The sequence below is a fragment of the Plectropomus leopardus genome, chromosome 13, assembly GCF_008729295.1.
Source record: "Plectropomus leopardus isolate mb chromosome 13, YSFRI_Pleo_2.0, whole genome shotgun sequence".
NCBI lineage: Eukaryota > Metazoa > Chordata > Actinopteri > Perciformes > Serranidae > Plectropomus > Plectropomus leopardus.
This window is the reverse complement of record NC_056475.1, coordinates 32,682,195-32,701,810: the sequence shown is the minus strand read 5'-3', so window position 1 is coordinate 32,701,810 and position 19,616 is coordinate 32,682,195. Positions and strand designations below refer to the sequence as shown.

Below are 19,616 nucleotides of genomic sequence, written 5' to 3'. Positions count from 1 at the left end.
AGACATTCTAGAAAGTGATTCTCCTCAGTGCCACCATTGCTGTTGTGCTGACCATCACCGTTACCGCTGCTCTGACTACCGCTGCTGCAACCACCACGCTGCTGCTGCTGCTGCAACAACCACCCCCGCTGCTGCTGCAACGACTGCCACCGCTGCTTATACTGCAACAACTACCCCTGCTGTTACTATGATGACCACCACTGCTGCTGCTGTGGCGGTGGTAGCTGCTGCTGTGGCGGTGGTAACTGCTGCGATGACCACCACCACTTATGCTGCAACAACAGCCCCCGCTGTTGCTGCAATGACCACCACTTCTACCGCTGCTGCTACAATTACCACTACCAGGATGACCACCACTGCTGTTGCCACTGCGACGCTCACTACCACTGCTGCTGCCACTGTAACTGCTGCATCTGTGACAACAACCGGCATTGGAGTACACCATCACCCACTTAGTCTGTCAAAGCCGCTTCTTCAGGGCTCCTCTGACCTGGCTGATGCAGCTGCGACCACCACCAGTGTAGAAGCCTCCTATCAACCCCCTCCCTACATCACTGCTGATCAGGTCAGGAGAGAGCTGAAGAGACAGAAGCCCAGGAAGGCAGCTGGCCCAGACAGAGTGTGTCCAAGGCTGCTGAATGTCTGTGCAGCAGCTGAGCTTGGGGAGCCCCTGCAGCACATCTTCATCCTTAGCTTGAGACATTGGAAGGTACCAACACTACGGAAAACATCCCACCTCATTCCGGTAGCAAAGATCAAGAATGGGAACCCAAGTGGGCTCAGAGACTTAAGGTCAGTCGCTCTGACATCAGATGTGATGAAGACCTTTGTGCGGCTGATCCTCCACATACTCAGATCCCAGGTACAGCATGCACAGGACCCGCTGTAGTTTGCCTACCGGGAGAAGGTGGGCATTGAGGATGCCGTCATTTGCCTACTGCACTGGGCCTACTCCATCTTGACACAGGGGGCTGCACAGTGAGAATCACTTTTTTTATTTCTCCAGTGCATTTAATACCATCAGGCCCTCCATGCTGTGTGAGAAGCTGGACAGGTGTCCTGGACCAAAGACTATCTCACTGACAGACCACAGCACATCAGGTTAGAGAACTGTTTACCTGAGACTGTGGTTAGTAACACAGGTACTCCACAGGGGACGGTGCTCTCTCCTGTGCACATTATACAATACACCTCTGACTTTCAGTACAACAGCAACATGTGCCATTTACAGAAGTTCTCTGATAACACGGTTTAAGGAACCTCCTTGGTCAGGTGATCGACTTTCGTCAGTCTGCCCCACAGTCCCATCTCCACTGAAGGGAACAATGTAGAGATAGTTAATTCATACAAATACCTTGGCCTGCAGCTTAACAACAAGCTGGACTGGTCAGAAACTCCTGCAGCTATTTTATCTGTCAGCGGTTGCTAGTGTGCTGTTCTACACTGTTGCATGCTGGATCCCAAGTCTCTTATTTTTAATTTCCTTGCTCCTCGATCCTCGCTTGGACTGGAAGTCGGTGTTGATGTGCCATCTTGAAGGACGTACCAAAGCGCTTATTTGTGCCAAGGATTGAGAATTGGGGAGGGACCTCTGAGGAGTGATGAGAGTAGCGACTCCAAGGCAGTCCTCGTGGAAGTCTTTTATCGGCCGACACGCCCCCATCAGTTATTGATTGACAGTTTCACACCGGAGTGAAGACAGATCAAAGATTACACTCAAATTTATCACTCTGGAGTTTGATATTTCATTTATCTCCTGATTCACTATCCAATAAACAGAACAACAAAAGGGCCAAAAACAGTTGTCAACTGTCTTATTTTTTCATGATCGATTTGCTCCATCTATTTTTATGATGGAGACAGTTAAAGTCCGAGAGAGTCAGTCTGTCAGCATAAAGCACTTTTTATTCTCATTTATATTCAGTCACATGGGAGGCTGACCTGATCATCGGGGTTTAGCCCTATAAATAATTTGCAGTGTTCAAAAGACACCATGACCACATTCTGGGTTATTAAATAAAGAATTTACGATCAGAAAATAAATAAAAAGCCTGCAGATGCAAATAATGAACAGCATTCTGCGACTCTAAGCAGTACACAGTACAGTATGAATACAGAGTGCAGATTATGTGCGGGTGTAGATGTGACATCAACTATATCAAAAGTCTCCGCTACTGGGGCACGCAATTACGCACGCACCATAACGCTCTGTGCATATAGCACCAGTACTGGAGGGCGCACCAAAACAGCTCAATATCATCATCAGTCGTGAACAGTGAACACAGCAGCTGCAGGGCCCGCTCCATTTTTGGTTAATAGTATTATAATTATTTGGGCCTATACAGTCTGTTGCTTCTGCAGAGCATGTTTTTGTTTTTGTTTTTTTAATGACTTCAGGTCATTAAAACATACCTACGTTTATCAATGAGACATAGAAATCAGTGGTCTTGCTGTCATCAGTGCAGAACTCTTTCAGAAGCTGTCATATAATCACATGATGACGTCATTAATGACCTGGCAGCAGTTAATGCAGACATGTGTTTCTCTACAGCCTTTGGTTGTGCTTGTGCTGTGGCTGTACTGATACTGTACCCCCCGCTTGCCCTGATCGTGGTCTGGTCCTGGTTGCGCCGATGCTGTGATCTTGCCTTTGGACACCTCCCTATCAATATACGCATGAGACTCTTATCATCACCCTCACCGTCATCATAGAGTGCAATTAAGAATTTCACACCTATTGGTATTGTCATATGACATGCATCTGTTTCCATTATTGCTGTGCCTCTCTCCTCCCCTCTCTCTTTCTCTTTCCTTTTTGCCATCATTGTATTTCATTTGTAATTTACGACATATTACGACATGTACGACAAAAAATTGGCTGCAAGGGACAATTAAGGGCCCCCTCCACCTCAGGGGCCAAACTGGATTTTCTCAGGCATTTTTCACTTTATCTACACACAATCTCGGAGTCTCTAGCTGAAAGTATGCGGAAGCAGTAGACTTTGAAAGTGGAGTGGGTTAAAGAGAATTTGAAAAAATTCCCCATTCCCCATGGCTGCTGAAGCATCCACACTCATAAAAACAATAAAAATAAGTATGACGAATAACAGATAGCAACGGCTGATTACTGCAGCACAAGTGGCCCCTGCGGGGGGGTTCCTTGAACTGCTACACAGTGCAGGCACCCTAACTAGAAAATGCATTTCCTGCGGAACATGCGTGTGGATGCTAATAGCTGCTTCGCAGTCTAGGCACTTCGGGGTATGTGTTGCGACAAATAGTACTAGGTTCCTTTAGTCCTTTATTAGTGTGGATGCATAAGCATCCACACTAATAAAGATTTGAAGAACAATCGTGTGGCTGCTGAAGCATCCACACTAATAAAGATTTGGATAACAATAGTGTGGAGGCACAAGCATCCACACTGAAAAAGAAAAGAAGAACAATAGTGTGGCTGCTGAAGCATCCACACTTATAAAGATTTGGATAACAATAGTGTGGATGCATAAGCACTGATAAAAAGAAGTATGATGAATAACATATAGCGGCAGCTGCAGTGGGACAGTCTGGGAGTACTAGTATACGCGTTTAGTGTGTAGTAGTACATACTTCGGGGTATGTGATGCAGAATAGTATGCAGTGCAGGCACCCTAATAAAGAAAAGAGGAACAATAGTGTGGCTGCTAAAGCATCCACATTAATAAAGAAGACCAATAGTTTGGCTGCTGAAGCATCCACACTAATAAGTATGACAAATAACAGATAGCGACGGCTGGGGCTACGTAACGCATTCAGTGTGTACTTGTGCATGTATGCACTTCGGGGTATGTGTTGCGCAGAATAGTAATAGGTTCATTGCACCCTAATAAAAAAATAGAAAATTTCAGCAGAAATTTCGAAGGGTGCCTGCCGCTGAGGGGTCACTAATGTATGTGAGGAGGAGGGGGTGGCCACACTTGCACACAAGGTCACAAGGGCCAATTAATGACAATAAATTACTTACTGGCATTTTTAAGTGGCCACAAGGGCCAGTTAAGGACCCTCTCCACCTGAGGGGCCACAAGGGCCAATGATGATAATATAAAGGGTCAGTTAACCATTAATTATTGGTGGACAAGTGGACCAGGCAGGGGAGGCAGGGGACATTAAGTCCGAGTGGGCCATGTTTTGTGCCTCCTGGCCTCTTGGCCTGTGGGACTCCCGAGGCAGCAGACAGGTAGCAGCAGGCCGAGCGCAGCTACGGCGGTCACTGAAGCGAAATCCCGGGCGTGGGAGGAGTTTGGTGAGGCCATGGAGAACGACTTCCGGATGGCTTTAAAGAGGTTCTGGACCACCATCCAGCATCTCAGGAGGGGAAAGCGGTACTCAGTCAACACTGTGTATGGTGGGGACGGTACACTGCTGACCTCGACTCGGGACGTTGTGGACCGGTGGAAGGAATACCTCGAAGACCTCCTCAATCCACTGACACGCCTTCCCATGAGGAAGCAGGGCCTGGGGACTCGGGGGTGGGCTCTTCTGGCTCTCGGGCTGAGGTTGCCGAGGTGGTCAAAAAGCTCCTCGTTGGCAGGGCCCCGAGGATGGATGAGATCCACCCAGAGGTGGATGTTGTGGGGCTGTCATGGTTGACACAACTCTGCAACATTGTGTGGGCATCGGGGGAGTGCCTCTGGACTGGCAGACCGGGGATGGTGGTCTCTCTTTTTAAGAAGGGGGACCGGAGGGTTTGCTCCAACTACTGGGGGATCACACTCTTCAGTCTCCCTAGTATGGTCTATTCAGATGTACTGGAGAGGAGGGTCCATTGGACAGTAGAACCTCAGATTCAGGAGGAGCAATGCATTTTTCGTCCTGGTCGTGGAACTGTGGACCAGCTCTGGACCCTTGGCAGGATCCTTGAGGGTGCAAGGAGGTTTGCCGCATGTGCTTGGTGGACTTGGAGAAGGAATTTGACCATGTCCCTCGTGGAGTCCTGTGGGGGGTACTCCGGGAATATGGGGTATCAGACCCCCTGATACTGTACGACCAGTGCAGGAGGTTGGTCCGCATTGCCAGCAGTAAGCCAGACTCGTTTCTGGTGAGGGTTGGATTCCACCAGGGCTGCCCTTTGTCACCGATTCTGTTCTGTTCGGTGACAAACATAAAGAAGATGAAGATCAGATGAACTGCTCAGCCATTATGATCCAACACATCCTATCAGACTGGGCTGTGATGCTAGTCCTTCGGGAATTAGCTGTGTCTTGTCTCAAATAATGAAAGATGAATCTGAACGTTCCATTGCATTCGCTTCAAGATCACTGACAAGCGCAGAACGTGATTACGTGCAGATCGACAGAAAGGCCCTCGGTCTGGTTTGGGGTATTCAAAAGTTTCACCATGACTTTTATGGACAAAGGTTCTCTCTCGTGACAGCTCATCAGCCCCTCTTGTTAATTTTTAACCCCCAGAGGGGAATCCCAGTGATGACAGTGATCCGCTTACAATGTTGGGGACTTTTCTTGGGACTCCACACATATTGAATTTAAAGCGACCAAACAACACAGCAACACAGACGGTTTGTCACGTCTGCCTCTGTCAACAACAGTAGGAGAAAAGTCATCCTCTCAAACCCGGCAGAGGCTTTTCATACAGCAGTGGTGGATCAGCTACCTGTGACAAATGCTGAAATACAGAGACAGACTAGAAATGACTCTACATTGTCAAACGTGTATGAAATCACAACACAAGGATGGCCAGCTCACAGTGACCCCAAGTTCCCAGAGTTTTCAGCTAGACGACACCAGCTCTCTGTGTGTCAGGGGACTCTGCTGTGTGGCTCACGTGTTGTGATTCCATCCAAACTCCGAGCCAGGGTGTTAGTAACTCTCCATGAAGGACACCTTGGCACAGTAAAGATGAAAAGTCTAGTTTGGAGCTATGTTTGGTGGCCGGGTATAGACAAGCAAATCGAGGATCTCACCAAAGGCTGCTCAGGATGCCATAAAGTTCAAAATGCACCACTTCAGGCTCCCCTTCACCCTTGGCCTCACCACCATGGCAAAGGGTGCACATTGATTTTGCTGGGCCATTAATGAACTCCATATTCCTGATCTCTGTTGAAACTCATTCCAAGTGGCCAGAAGTGATATGAATGAGGTCAGCCACATCAGAAAAGACTGTAAGTGCTCTTAGGATCATTTTTGCTAGAAATGGCCTGCCTGAACAAATTGTGAGTGACAATGGGCCACAGTTTACATCAGAGGAGTTCAATCAATTCATGAAGAATAATGATATCAAGCATTTAAAGTCAGCGCCTCACCATCAGCAACAAATGGGCTAGCTGAACGGTTTGTCCAAACCTTCAAGAAATCCATTAAAGCTATGGAAAAAGAGGACATTTCTAGTGTAGTATATGTACTTACCCTCTCTGCGGAGTGATATAGTATTTCCCCTCATGCTCTACACCGCATCTGATAGGTGTTTATGTTCGTGCAGTGATACATGTGTGTTCTCTCTGTAATCAGCCATCCTGCAGTAAACAGGCATGTGAACTGAAGCTCTGTGACTGTCTCTAACTTTATGTAGTTACAAACACAACAGAAATAAGCAAATGCCTGCTAAGGTTTGACAGTGCAGCTACAGTTGGCACGCTGTGCACTAAACTGTGCAGCCTTGCATCCCAGTGGGACAGACTAAAGAAGTCCCCTCTTGAGGGTTACACTGTCAGGACAGCCAGCGAGATCCCACAAGGAAGGGAGGAGGAGCCTTCCATGGAACAGCAGGATGTGGAGCTAGAGAGCAAAACTTGTTCCTTCTGTAAAAACTGTGTCATTTGTGTTCATCTCATCCTCTCCCAGTACAGTCTCCGAACTGATGCATACCATGTGATTGGACTTGCCTAAAAGTTACTGTTACTGCTGTACACTACTGCTGAATGAATGAGGCCCCGCCCCCACGGCTGTATCCAGACTTCCTTATAATACATCCATGGATCCACTTGTCCACTAGTAATTAATGGTTAACTGACCCTTTATATTGCCATCATTGGCCCTTGTGGCCAATTGAAGATGCCGGTTGGTAATGAAAAGGTCCACTTTAAATGTAAGTACTGGGTTTTTACTCATTTGAAAATTAAACACCAGATATGTTAAACTTAGAGGGACCTTAAAACCTCATAATTTCTGTTATACTTTGCGACATTAGTAATGCTAACATGTGGCCACCTAGTATACTAGTTATTTAGAGCCAGCTCAGTGCTGTAGCCCCGCTGTGCTGCCAGTAGCAGAGGAGAGCTCAGCCCGCTGAGCGATGCTCTGCTGCCCGTTTCAAATGTCAGATGTCCAGAGGTTGACTTATATGTTCTTGTGACTGTGGAGATGTTATTTATGCTTCATAACACGAGGTATATAAATAGACCAAGATTAAAGTTTTGAGTCCTGCTGTATTTAAACTGTGCAACTGTAGAGTCTAGTTAACTGTTTGGATTGAATATTAGATTAATACAATATAATTAAAATTATATTAATAATAATAAGAAAAATAATATTATTTTTGCGACATAAGAACATTTATGTTTGTCATGCTTTACATTTCATCTTGCTTTAGGGAGCAAGAAGCAAACTGAAACTTTTATAAAGCTGCGTAGCGAGAATGGCCATCTGTTCATCAGGGCCAAAAACACCGCCACTGTTGGCTGGAGGTAAGGCAATAATAAATAGCCCTTTTGTATTATATAAATATTGAATGTTAAAGTTACTTAAATTAACCCAAATCCTGTACAAAGCCCAAAGTAAAATGATAATCTAAAGAACAAATGGCATTATGTAAATGTTTAATTGAGAGATTTTGTACCTGTCCTGATGTCCTGTCCTGATGTGATCACGTGTTTGCCTTTTCTCTTTCTTCTCTCTGTGTTTAGAACAATCCTGGAAAAAATGGGCCTGGGGGGAAGGTCGAGCCCCAACAGGCAAAAAAAATGGGACAATCTGAAAAAAAAATGCTAAGTATGTACAGGTTTGGATGATGATTTCAAAACTAAATTATTTGTTTTACGCATTCAGTTTAATAAATACTATAAAATGGGACAATCTGAAAAAAAATGCTAAGTATGTACAGGTTTGGATGATGATTTCAAAACTAAATTATTTGTTTTACACATTCAATTTAATAAATACTCTGTTATGCTGTAAAGCCCTCCGAGGCAAACTGTGGTTTGTGATAATGGCCTTTTTAAATAAAAATGACCTTCTGAAAATGCTGCTGACATGATTGATTTCCTTTGCCATAGGATTGCAAAGATCCAGGGACAGGTGAGGGGGTCAGCTGGAAGCCCACTGCTGCAACTTGGCCCTAGTTTGTGCCCTAGTTTGTGCCTAGTTTGTGCCTTCTGTGTCCCCCCCCCTCTGTCATGAGGACACTGGGGACACACAAGGGGACACACCAGGGCCAAGTGCCGTGGGGACACACCAGGGGACACACTGGGGACACACCAGGGGACACACCAGGGCCAAGTGCCGTGGGGCTGATCAGGAGGATGAGGACGATGAGGAGGAGGAGGAGAGCCAGCCACGGCCATCAAGAAAGAGAAAGAGGGAGAGAGGACAAGCTCCTTAATTTGATTGAGGAGGATATGAGGCTGCAGAGGGAGGCAGAGGAGAGCACAGGAGAGCACAGGAGAGCAGACAGAGAATGGATAGGCTCTTCTCTCTGCTCGAGAGAATGGTGGACAGGCGGTGATTTTTTCTTTTTTTTCTTTTTACTGTTTTTTGTTAATATTATTCGAGTTCTATTTTATATTGTTTATATTTTTGATTGAAATTATTTTGTACAGTTCAGTGTCACATTTAAAATTTTATGTTGTATTTGTTAAAATATTGTTACTTTGTAACACGTTGTCTATTCCATTTAGTATTTACAACTTAACCATTTATGGTTTGCAAATGGCATCAAGTGTGACTTTTCAGGGTAACAAGGGATTGAATTTTTTCTTTTATTTACAAAAATCGAAACATTTGTAACTATTTACAAGGGAGCAGTCTTAAAATTTACAACTACAAAAGTACAACAGAAATTACTATTTACAGATTAAGTCATCAAATTATGTACAATTTTCTGCTTAACAAAAAAAATTATCAAACACTTATCAAAATATAAAACTATTTACAGTTATAGGCTGAGCAGGAGTCCTTGGCAGTGCTGCTGGACTGGATGGGATGCCACAATGAAGACCCTGGTGTCTTCTGTCTGTCCTTGGGACATCATCTGGGGTGGTCTCCAGAGTGTGTTTGGGGATGCTTTTCTCCACTGTCCACCACATCGTCCATCAACTGGATTTGCAGGGCTGACTCATTCGACGGCTGCCATTTCACTAATAATTTTTTAAGATAGAGGTGAGAATTAAACAAAGTGCAAACAAAGTACTACTCCACTCCCTTATTAAGACAAAAGACATCCCACCACAAATTATTTCAACAAACAAAATACTCTACAAAACACTTTAAATGGGAATAACAGCTTTCAAATTATTTTACTTGCCGACTAAAGATAGTCGTGGTCAGGGTGAGCCTCCTCTAGGGCAGACATCTCTGCAGACAGCTGGTCCCGCCACGGAGCACCACTGATGGCCTCCAACCCGTTCTCCCCCTCATCCTCATCCTGCATGTCGTCCTGCAGCTCATCCTGTGGGGCCATGATGTCTCCTGCCCCCAGGAAGATGTTGTGCAGGACGGCACATGCTGTTATGACCTGAAATGGAAAAAAAAAAATCATAAATTTTGATTTACTCTGCTTCACTATTAAAATGAAATCCTGTTGAGTGATGACATACCTGAGGTACAAAGGTGTGGTGCACCTCCAGCGCCAGCAAGAAGATGGAGCGAAACCTGGTCTTCAATGCGCTCAATGATAGCGCGTGCCCTGGAATGATGGCAGTTGGCGCACTGGGCTCCCTCACCTTGTACCGGCCACTTTTAGGGAGTGATGAGGGGAAGTGGGTGTTGGAGGCACGGTTACCCGCCGTCTGCGAGGATGAACTGCCCTGGAGGAGGGTAGATGGCCCGCCTGTATAGTGGGCTGTGCCGGAGTACTCTGGAACCATACACCGACCCCGGCCAGCCCACGTACGTGTCAATGAAGTGGCCCTGATAGTCACAAACTGCCTGCAGGATAATAACAGCTTCCTGTTCTTGTAACAGTGACCATCAGGGCCGCTTGGTGGCTTGATCCTGACATTGCAGCTGTCGACTGCTCCAGCAGCTTTTACAAAAGCTCTGTGTCTTGCCAGCCCTGCAAATCCATGAGTTACTGTCGCCAGGTCTTCTGCAGTCCTCAGGAGGCAGATGACTTTGTGGCGAACTGCCACCACCTCCTCATTAACTCGATGGACGATGCGGTGGACAGTGGAGCGAGGCATCCCAAACACCCTGGAGACCACCCTGTATGACGCCCCACTTGCCAGCCACAAGAGGAACACCAAGGTGTCTATTGTGGCACCCCATCCATGTCTCCGCTCCTGGTGGAGAAGGTCCAGCAGGACTGCCAGAGACTCTCTGCTCAGCCTGAAGTCCTGCCTGCTGTCACCCTGCCCAAAAAACCTGTCCAACACAGGAACGGCCAAGTTGATCCTGCAGTACAGGGGTCTGGTCTGGATTGGGAAAGGAGGAGAACAGGGGATAAAAAAAGTTATTTAAACAAAAGCTATTTAATTTGAGTTAATAAGACCTTTTAGTTAATTTTATAGCTAAGATAGATCATGCTTATTCTGTCTATCCACTCATCAGTCTATTAAATGAATAACTATATAAATACAGAGAAAGAGAGTTAGTTGATCACTTGATCAAAGTAACCGGTTTTCTTATGATCAGTATCAGGTTATCAGTCACTTTATTAATTTGGAATATATTAATAGAAATAAAGTGAAACAAAAATGCAGCAAAATACATTGTAGAAATTAATGTACTGCACATTAACTAAACAATATTGGACATCAATGTACATTTGAATATTATAGCCTGACATCTCACCACTTTATTTAATAAATAAACATAAAAACCCTAATACGGCATCACAATAGTTTATAAGATTAGCGTTAAAACATAGATTAAAAAAATAAAACGATGAGTTCCCGCTCCATCATTTCTTTCTTTCCTTTGTTTGACAACGTCTTTTGCCTGTTCTCTTCTCTCTCTCTCCTGCGCACGCGAGCCTTGACAGCAGAACTTCTTTGTGAGGTAGGGGTAAAGGCGGGAACATCTAGTGACCCAATCAGCAAATCCTCCAAAGAAGTCGCCTCCGTAGACCGTGTAGGCTGTGTCCTCCGAAGGATGCAGACCCTGAATTTGGACACAACTTGTCAAAGATCAAAGCCACTCTGTCGGTAGAGTGTGGAGGAGCTGAAAAATAACCTAAAAATTTTCTGAACAAACTGCCACAGCTAGCAATGTACACAATTTGTTCACACAACGTAGGAAAACTTGTGATGGTTGGACTGAATTGGGTTTGAAAGCTGACAACACAACACAGCTGGCTCATGGGACCTCAAAAGGAAGGGAGAGCCCAAAAATTCCCCAGTTACTTCAATACAAATTGAGATGAGAAATTTCTGGAAATTGGCTGCCTTTTTTCTTTTGTAATTTTTCTTTACACAGTGATTTGGGATATGTAGCAGATATTTTTCCAGACAAAAATGATATGGCTGCGTTCGTTACGACCTCCTCTCTCCCCGATGTCATATTTTGACTATTTGGTGAAAGGTATGGCTGTAAAATGGACCAGTTTGACAGGGACATTTACATTGAATTCAACTGCCTCCGTGGAGCTGAACTAAGAGGAGAGGGGAGAGGAGGGGTGCCGTTGGGCCATTAATTACCATGGCAACGAACACTTATACACACACACACACACACACACACACAGAGCCATCCTGGTGTGTGCGTAACTTTTCCAGTGTAAAGTGATGCCTGGTCCACTTGTCCACTAGTAATTAATGGTTAACTGACCCTTTATATTGCCATCATTGGCCCTTGTGGCCCCTCAGGTGGATAGGGCCCTTTATTGGCCCTTGTGTCCAATTGAAGATGCCGGTTGGTAATGAAAGGGACCACTTGTGGGCTATCCGAAGGGGGGGCCACAAGTGGGCCATTAATTGGCCCCTGTGGCCCGTCAGGTGGAGGGAGCCCTTATTTGGCCCTTGTGGCGACTTAGAGATGCCAATAAGTATTAACTGGCATTAATTGGCCCTTGTGGCCCTGTGTGCAAGTATGGCCACGCCCCTCCACCTACTGACATACATTAGTGGCACCTCAGCGGCAGGCACCTTCCAAAATTTCTGCAGAAATTTTCTAGTTCATTAATGTATTTATTTATTTATTTAAAAGGGATACGGCATATTAATGAACATCAGTATAAAATACAAATGTAAATATGCTAGAGTTAGCACGACTGCTAATATATTCGCAGTCCCTTTGCAGGTAACAAATAAAAGAAATAGGGAGGGAAAAAAACAAATAGAAGGCAGAAAAAACAACATAATTTAACATAATACAGAGGGCAATTTGCATTAAAAGTGGCAATGTAAACTGTACTGGATAAATTGCATTGTATGACGTGTATGGTGCAAAGTGCTTTATCTATGGGAGGGAACCTACAACAGAGCCCTGAGCTACTCCTCTGTCTATTTGAGAGGTAGGAGGGAGGCTTTTAAGTAGTTTGATTTAGATAGTTTATGATATTTAAAAATGAAATGTCTGTGTCAGTTACAATTTTATAGGATCATTGCTGAAATAGTATTTAATGTGGGTTGTTCTGTCTGGCTGGTACTTCATCTATTTAAAAAGGTCTGTATATCGGCACTGGTATTCTCAGATTAACAGACAACTATTAGCCATGTATTTTGAGTACTGTGCTCAAAATGCACGTTTTATGTGTCACAATAATGAATCTTCAATCCTAATAGGACTTGTGCACTTCTTTGAGGGAAACATCGACTACAAATCTAACTCCAACTCCAAATATGTAGTGTCTACCAGCCCAGTTAATGAGCTGCTGGAATGTGAGGAGGATGACAATGAAATAGTGACAGACAGAAGATCACATAAGGACAGCACTCAGTGTAGGCTGTTGATGATTGTGCTGTTTCAGCTGTGTGTGTATACACTAAGTATTACAAAACTCTTATTTTTAGCAATAACCACAATGTACCTAATAGCAAATGCGGGAAGTGAAGAATAATCCAAGGAAGTGGTTAGAAATGTTACCTCAGTGCGTCTGTAATGTTGTAATAATGGCATACGGTAGAGTTTTTTGTGTTGTGTTTGATTTTAAAATTTATGTTTTGTTTTTTGAATGTATGTGTTCTACTCAAATATTATTGCTAGATGTGTTTGTTTTAAAAATGTTCATGAATAATGCATGGCCCTAACATTTCCTGAAAGAAAACTCAAATGTGAATGTGTGTATGTGTATGTGTATGTGTATGTAGTTGTTTGGTTCTATCTCCACATCACTGTGTCACTATTCTATTACATATCTATTTTTTAAAGAAAATGTTGCTTTTTTTTAATTACAACATAGTCATTCTCTGCGAGTGCATCTACTGGTGTAGATCAACTTTATGAAACAATACATTGCAAGACACATTACTGCTTCTGCGAGTCCACAATGATGAAACAGTGACCAAATGTAGCTTTCTACTAACACTAATATACAATGCGGTTGTAGATTATTACAGACACATCTGGTGGAAAATAACCACCATTAGATGACTCACACAGTTCATTTATCAGGCAAAAAAAACTTTAAGTGTTCTATGCAGTACAACACCCGTTAATATGCTATAAAAATAATGTGACTTTAATTAACTTAAACTCACATGAAAGCTTCAGTAGAAAAGATGATTAAACCAAAATGAAACAATGTTTGAATTTTTGATCTGATATCTGAATAAAGATGCAATACATAATAAACAACTCAAGGCATCTTAAAGTATTGCTGTCAGAACTTTAAATTTTATCTGTAAAGTAACTGGACTTTTGTTCATAATGACATGACACAACATGTCTGTGTTTGCACCAGAAGTAACAAGAGCATGAGGGAGGAGAAGAGGGTTTGTGAGTTCAAAGTCAGACAATTGAAGACAGACAGGTTTGGAAAAATCTTAGGATCATCACTCACAAAACCACCCCTCCAAAAATTACTAATCCAGAGGCTCAGAGTGTCTGCATGTCTTTGAGAATGAAATAAAGCACAAATAAAGAAAAAGTTGTTGGCACCCTAAATATCAGTGATTTTACATTGTATCCCTTATCAATATCAATAAAATGTTGTTAATTACATGTTTATTTAAGGTTATATTGCATATAATATTGTTCCTGACATTGTATTTATCCATTTCTTCTATCTCATTTAAAAACTACCTTGCGTGGAAAATTAGGAGATGAAACAAGGAGCGTTTTTTTGTTTGTTTGTTTCTTGCATCTTGATCAATGTGCAGATTCAGACATTTCTTTCAAGGCTGGCAAAACAATGTTATCATCAGATCCAGTTAGCTGCTGTTCTTGAGCTTCAGTCCTCAGCAGATAGAATATGGGCATTTTGAATGGATTGCTTAGCATTGCAATATAAGGCATTTTTCTGACCAAATGTAACATGATCTACTGCAGTTGAGACAGTTGTGGATCCAGATACAAATTTAAAATGTTTATATCTTTTTCTAACTCATTCTTCATCTTCATTCTCATCTGAGACTGATTTTTTTAGATAACTCAACAGTAACAACCACCTCAGGAATTTTTAGCAATTAGCAATACAACTGTTGAAAATTAGAGATAAATGTTGCAAAATAAAACATACTGTATACTAGTAATACTTTCTATGGTACATTTAAAATGTTGTTATGATTCAGGAAAATTTTCCCAAGCATAATCCGTTATGACAAATGTGTCATGTCATCATAATGACAGTGTCTTGTTTTGGGAAACTTTTTTGTTGGCTGAGTAATCAAAGCACAACTTCCTCTCATATCCTTAAAAGGATTATTTAGTCACTGACTCAAGGGCATAGTTGCTCAACATGCCATGTCCTCAGCCTATATAACAGCTGTCTGCAGCACAGAAACACAAGTTGAATTTAACCAAACATGAAGACTTTAAAACTGTTCATTCTACTAAGCCTGGGACTGTCAGCTTACTGTGTGCCAGTACAACAGGTTACTGTGCAAGATGAGGACTTTGCAAAGGTATGTATTCTTCCTTTGTCTTTACTGCATACATTTTCACTATTTTGCATTAAAGTGCATGTGGAAACACTGTTTAAGAAATTCTGGATGTCAGAGAATCAAACTCCTCTTCTCTCTTGCAGAACTACTTGAAGAAATTCTTTAACCTAACAGAGGAGAGAGGTCCAACTATAAGACGAGGGATCAGCCCAGTGAGCAGGAAGCTGAGTGAGATGCAGAAGTTCTTTGGTCTCCAGATCACTGGGATGCTGGATGCTGACACCATGGAGATTATGAAGAAGCCCCGCTGTGGGGTTCCAGATGGCAACATTGCTCACTTCTCCACTTTTGGAAACAATCTGAAGTGGGAGAAAAACAGCCTCACCTACAGGTGAATGATCTAAAGAGCGAGAGTATGTGAAAGAATAACTGTAGAACGTCTATCTAATAATATTCTTAACTATTTTCTGTCCTACAGGATTGAGAACTACACACCTGATATGTCTGTGTCAGAGGTCGATGACTCAATAGAGAAAGCACTGCAGGTTTGGGCCAAAGTCACTCCTCTGAGATTTACAAGAATCTACAGCGGCACTGCTGACATCATGATCTCCTTTGGCCGTCAATGTGAGTACAGAATAGCTTTTCCAGTTATCTACTATCTGTATTTAGTTTATTTGTTTTGATGTCCCATAAAGCATTTTTAACTACATGTGTTTTCCGTGTCTTGAATCACATTGGACAGCTGATCGTAACACTAAGATGCTTTTTGAAAACCAAGTTGGGATTTGCTGTTTTTAACACTAATTCAGTTAATGGCTTGTTGTTGTATTTGCTGTGCAGGACTTGACATGAGTATGTTCTTGTTAACAGCACATGGTGATTATTACCCCTTTGATGGCCCAGATGGCACTCTTGCCCATGCCTTCGCACCTGCCCCTGGTATTGGAGGAGATGCTCATTTTGATGATGATGAGACCTTCACTTTCCGCTCAAACACAGGTCAGTTTGTTATTCCTCACTGTCTACTGTCAGTGACATGCTCTGATCATGGAGAGGAGCTCTAATGTACCTTTAATTCTATGTTTTCTGCTGTAGGCTACGTCCTCTTCATGGTAGCTGCCCACGAGTTTGGCCACTCCCTGGGCTTGTCTCACTCTGATGATCCTGGTGCTCTCATGTACCCTATTTACACATACAGCAACCCAGACACCTTCGTTCTGCCCCGGGATGATGTCAACGGCATCCAGTCTCTCTATGGTTAGTACTGACTGCCTACAACAATAATGCCTAGTTGCACAAACAGCACTTGACCAAAATCTCTGACAACCAATGGCACAGTTTCTGATAATGGCATAGCTGTAATGACATGACATCTCGGTTTCATTTAACCTCCAGGTCCAAACCCTGACAAGGACCCCTCTATAGAAGATCCTCAGCCTCCTACTACCCCTGATGCCTGTGATTTAACCATGACCTTGGATGCTGTGGCCACGCTGAGAGGAGAGATGCTCTTCTTTAAAGACAGGTAACAAATAGATGAATGCTGATGTGCATTAAAAAACGTTCTATCTTCACACACATGCTTATTTATGGACTAACTTATGATGTGTTTTCAGCTTCTTCTGGCGGAGCTACCCTCAAAGCAGTACACCTCAGCAAAGTCTCATCAAAAACTTCTGGCCAAATGCTCCCACCAACATCAATGCTGCTTATGAAAACCCACATTCAGACAAACTCTTTATCTTTCAAGGTATGCAATCTCTTTATCTACCGGAAGATCAGACACCGTTTTCAAGAATACATTATTTACTTGTACATGTTGTTGTTAATCTAAATTCAGATCGGAAGGTGTGGGCTTTCAGTGGCTATGATCTTGTACGTGGCTATCCTAAACCACTCTCCAGTTTTGGTCTGCCCAAAAAAGTAAAGAAAATTGATGCAGCACTTCATGACATGGAATCTGGCAAGACTCTGTTCTTTGTAGGCAGCAATTACTACAGGTGAGTTCAGAGGACATAATGTGACATTAATCAGGTGAGTGATTTAGGTATAATGATGGGTTACAAGGAGGTGAATCAGTCTAATTACTGTCTGTATTTCCTAAGCTATGATGAGGCCAGAAAGACTATGGACCAGGGATTCCCCAAGCGAGTGGATCAGACCTTCTCCGGCCTGACCGGCAGTGTGACTGCAGCTTTCCAGTACAGAGGTGAGTAGCATTCAAAGTAGCAAAACTAGCAAAACTGAAATGAAAAAACTAACATGAAATCTCTGTTGTACAGGTTTCGCTTACATCTACAGCGGATCCTACATGTTTGAGTACAGCCTGAGGAGCGGCAGGTTGTACCGGATGCTGAGGAACAACTACTTCCTGCGCTGCACTAATTTCTAGAGCAGTTTTTACTAGCCAATCTGTTTATGTAACCAGTCTCAATGGTAATGAAGGCAAAAAGTTCAAATGTCCATGATAATATATCTTAGTCATAATATTGTGTTATTTTTTAGTTAATTTAACTCTGCATGATCTTAGTTTATTTATGTCATATTCCTAATTTTATTATTGCTGTTATATTTCGGGGTAAATGTAATTACCTATGGAGCTTTGGAGCTAATACATAAATTAATTTTAAAAAGTACTGAGATAAAATTCATGAATGTATTAATGAAAATATTTTAAAAAACAAATGTGACAAAGTGAGAAGAAATTAATACTGTGAATTAGCAAATAAACATTTTTAATTTTAAATTAATGTGTACAGTTGTGCAGAATAATTTTTCATCATTATAAATCTCCATAACCACACAAATGTCTCAGCAAAATTTCATGGCAATCCATCTAACAGTTGTTGAGATATTAAACTAAATAGGCGAATATTTGACCTGCTGTGGGCCTCAGTGGATTGTGGATATCTGTCCAAAATTTCATGGCAATCCATCGAGTAATTATAGGTATTTCAGTTTAGAAAGAATCAGCACAAGGCAGCACATGTTGTCCCATTATTGAAGGGTGGAGATTCATCTTATCCTGACTATTATAGGCCCATATCTAAACTCTCAGTTTTAGCTAAGGTCTTGGAATGGCTTATGTAATGTAATCAATTAGAGGATTTTTTAGCCAGCCATGGCGTCTGGTTTAAAAAAATCAGCACAGTCACTGCAACAATGAAGGTTTTAAATGACATCACAAATGCGATAGGCTCAAAAGAATACTGTGCTGCCCCATTTTTAGACCTTACAAAGGCCTTTGACACAGTTGACCATTATGTTTTGTTGCAGAGGTTGATTAACATTGGGGTGTCATCCCAAACGGTTCAGTGGTTTGAAGACTACTTGAGTGGTAGAATGCAAAGTGTCCAAGCTGATTGTGTGTCTCCTAGTTTTCTTAATTTACAAAATGGTATCCCACAATAGTCCATTTTGCGTCCAATTTTATTTATGATCTATATAAATAATTTATGCTGCAATGTTTGAAATGTAAACTTTAATATGTATGTGGATGACACTATTTTGTATAGTTCTGCTTCATCTTTAGCGAGTGCAGTTAAGGAGCTGCAATTTGCTTTTTAAAGTGGTTCAGAGGAATCTTTGTGAATTAGGACTTCTACTAAACCCTGAAAAAACTAAAATTATGTGCTTTTCAAGGTCCAAGCAGACAGCTGACAATGTAAATCAGATTGTTACTTCAAGTAATAAGGTTATTAAACAAGTTTTATAAACACCTCAGTTTTTTTTTAGAAGACAATCTGTCTTTTAAACATCATATTGAGTTTCTTGCAAAAAAGCTCAGGGTAAAATTAGGTTTGTATTACAGAAACAAACCCTTTTTCTCTTTTAGTGCAACAGGTTTCTGTAAACACCACTGCAATTTGTTTGAGAAAGTTTGTTTGTCTTCTCTGTCCAACTGAAGACTGGAACACTGGTATGTTTTCCTTTATAAGGCCATTTTACAGGAACTGCCCTCTTATTCATGCTCTCTACTGACTCCTAAGGCTGTCAGTTGTAGCAGCCTTCAGTCACATGGACAACTTTTGTACATCATTCCTCAAGCCCACACTCTCTTCGGTGAAAGTGCTTTTAGTGTTTTTGCTCCGTCATCTTGGTGTCAGCTACAGAGTAACCTTAACTTGAACTCTTTTATCAACGTGGAAGATTTTAAAAACAGGATCAAGGACCTTTTGAACACTGAATGCTCATGTTTGGTTTCAGAGCTAATTGGCTGTTTGCTTTGAGTTTGTTGACTGCTCCTTGTAATTGAATTTTTATGTTGTTTGTTTGAAATTTTGCTGATGTGTTTTCACTCTACATGATCTTTTATGTGAAATTCTGTGTGCTGCTGTCTTGGCCAGGACTCCCTTGGAAAAGAGATTCTGAATTTTAATGAGACTATTCCTGGTTAAATGAAGGTTAAATAAAATAAAATCAT

At 42.3% G+C, this 19,616-nt stretch overlaps 1 protein-coding gene across 1 annotated transcript; it reads left to right on the top strand.

Annotated features, from left to right (window-relative positions):
- Positions 1-15,075: 15,075 nt before the first annotated feature.
- On the top strand, positions 15,076-17,943 carry LOC121952849 (collagenase 3-like). The gene is made up of 10 exons (XM_042499699.1): positions 15,076-15,211; positions 15,334-15,581; positions 15,669-15,817; positions 16,064-16,192; positions 16,289-16,450; positions 16,589-16,718; positions 16,810-16,943; positions 17,034-17,193; positions 17,299-17,402; positions 17,476-17,943. The coding sequence occupies exons 1-10, from the start codon at positions 15,113-15,115 to the stop codon at positions 17,583-17,585; spliced, it is 1,425 nt and encodes a 474-aa protein (XP_042355633.1). The 5' UTR covers positions 15,076-15,112; the 3' UTR covers positions 17,586-17,943.
- Positions 17,944-19,616: the final 1,673 nt, after the last annotated feature.

What these genes read in the sequence shown, in the direction of transcription:
- LOC121952849 (XM_042499699.1), top strand. Translation starts at nt 15,113, where the DNA reads ATGAAGACTTTAAAACTGTTCATTCTACTAAGCCTGGGACTGTCAGCT. An exon ending in AAAAACAGCCTCACCTACAG is followed by an intron (nt 15,582 to 15,668) that starts GTGAATGATCTA and finishes TCTGTCCTACAG; the next exon opens with GATTGAGAACTACACACCTG. An exon ending in ATGCTCTTCTTTAAAGACAG is followed by an intron (nt 16,719 to 16,809) that starts GTAACAAATAGA and finishes ATGTGTTTTCAG; the next exon opens with CTTCTTCTGGCGGAGCTACC.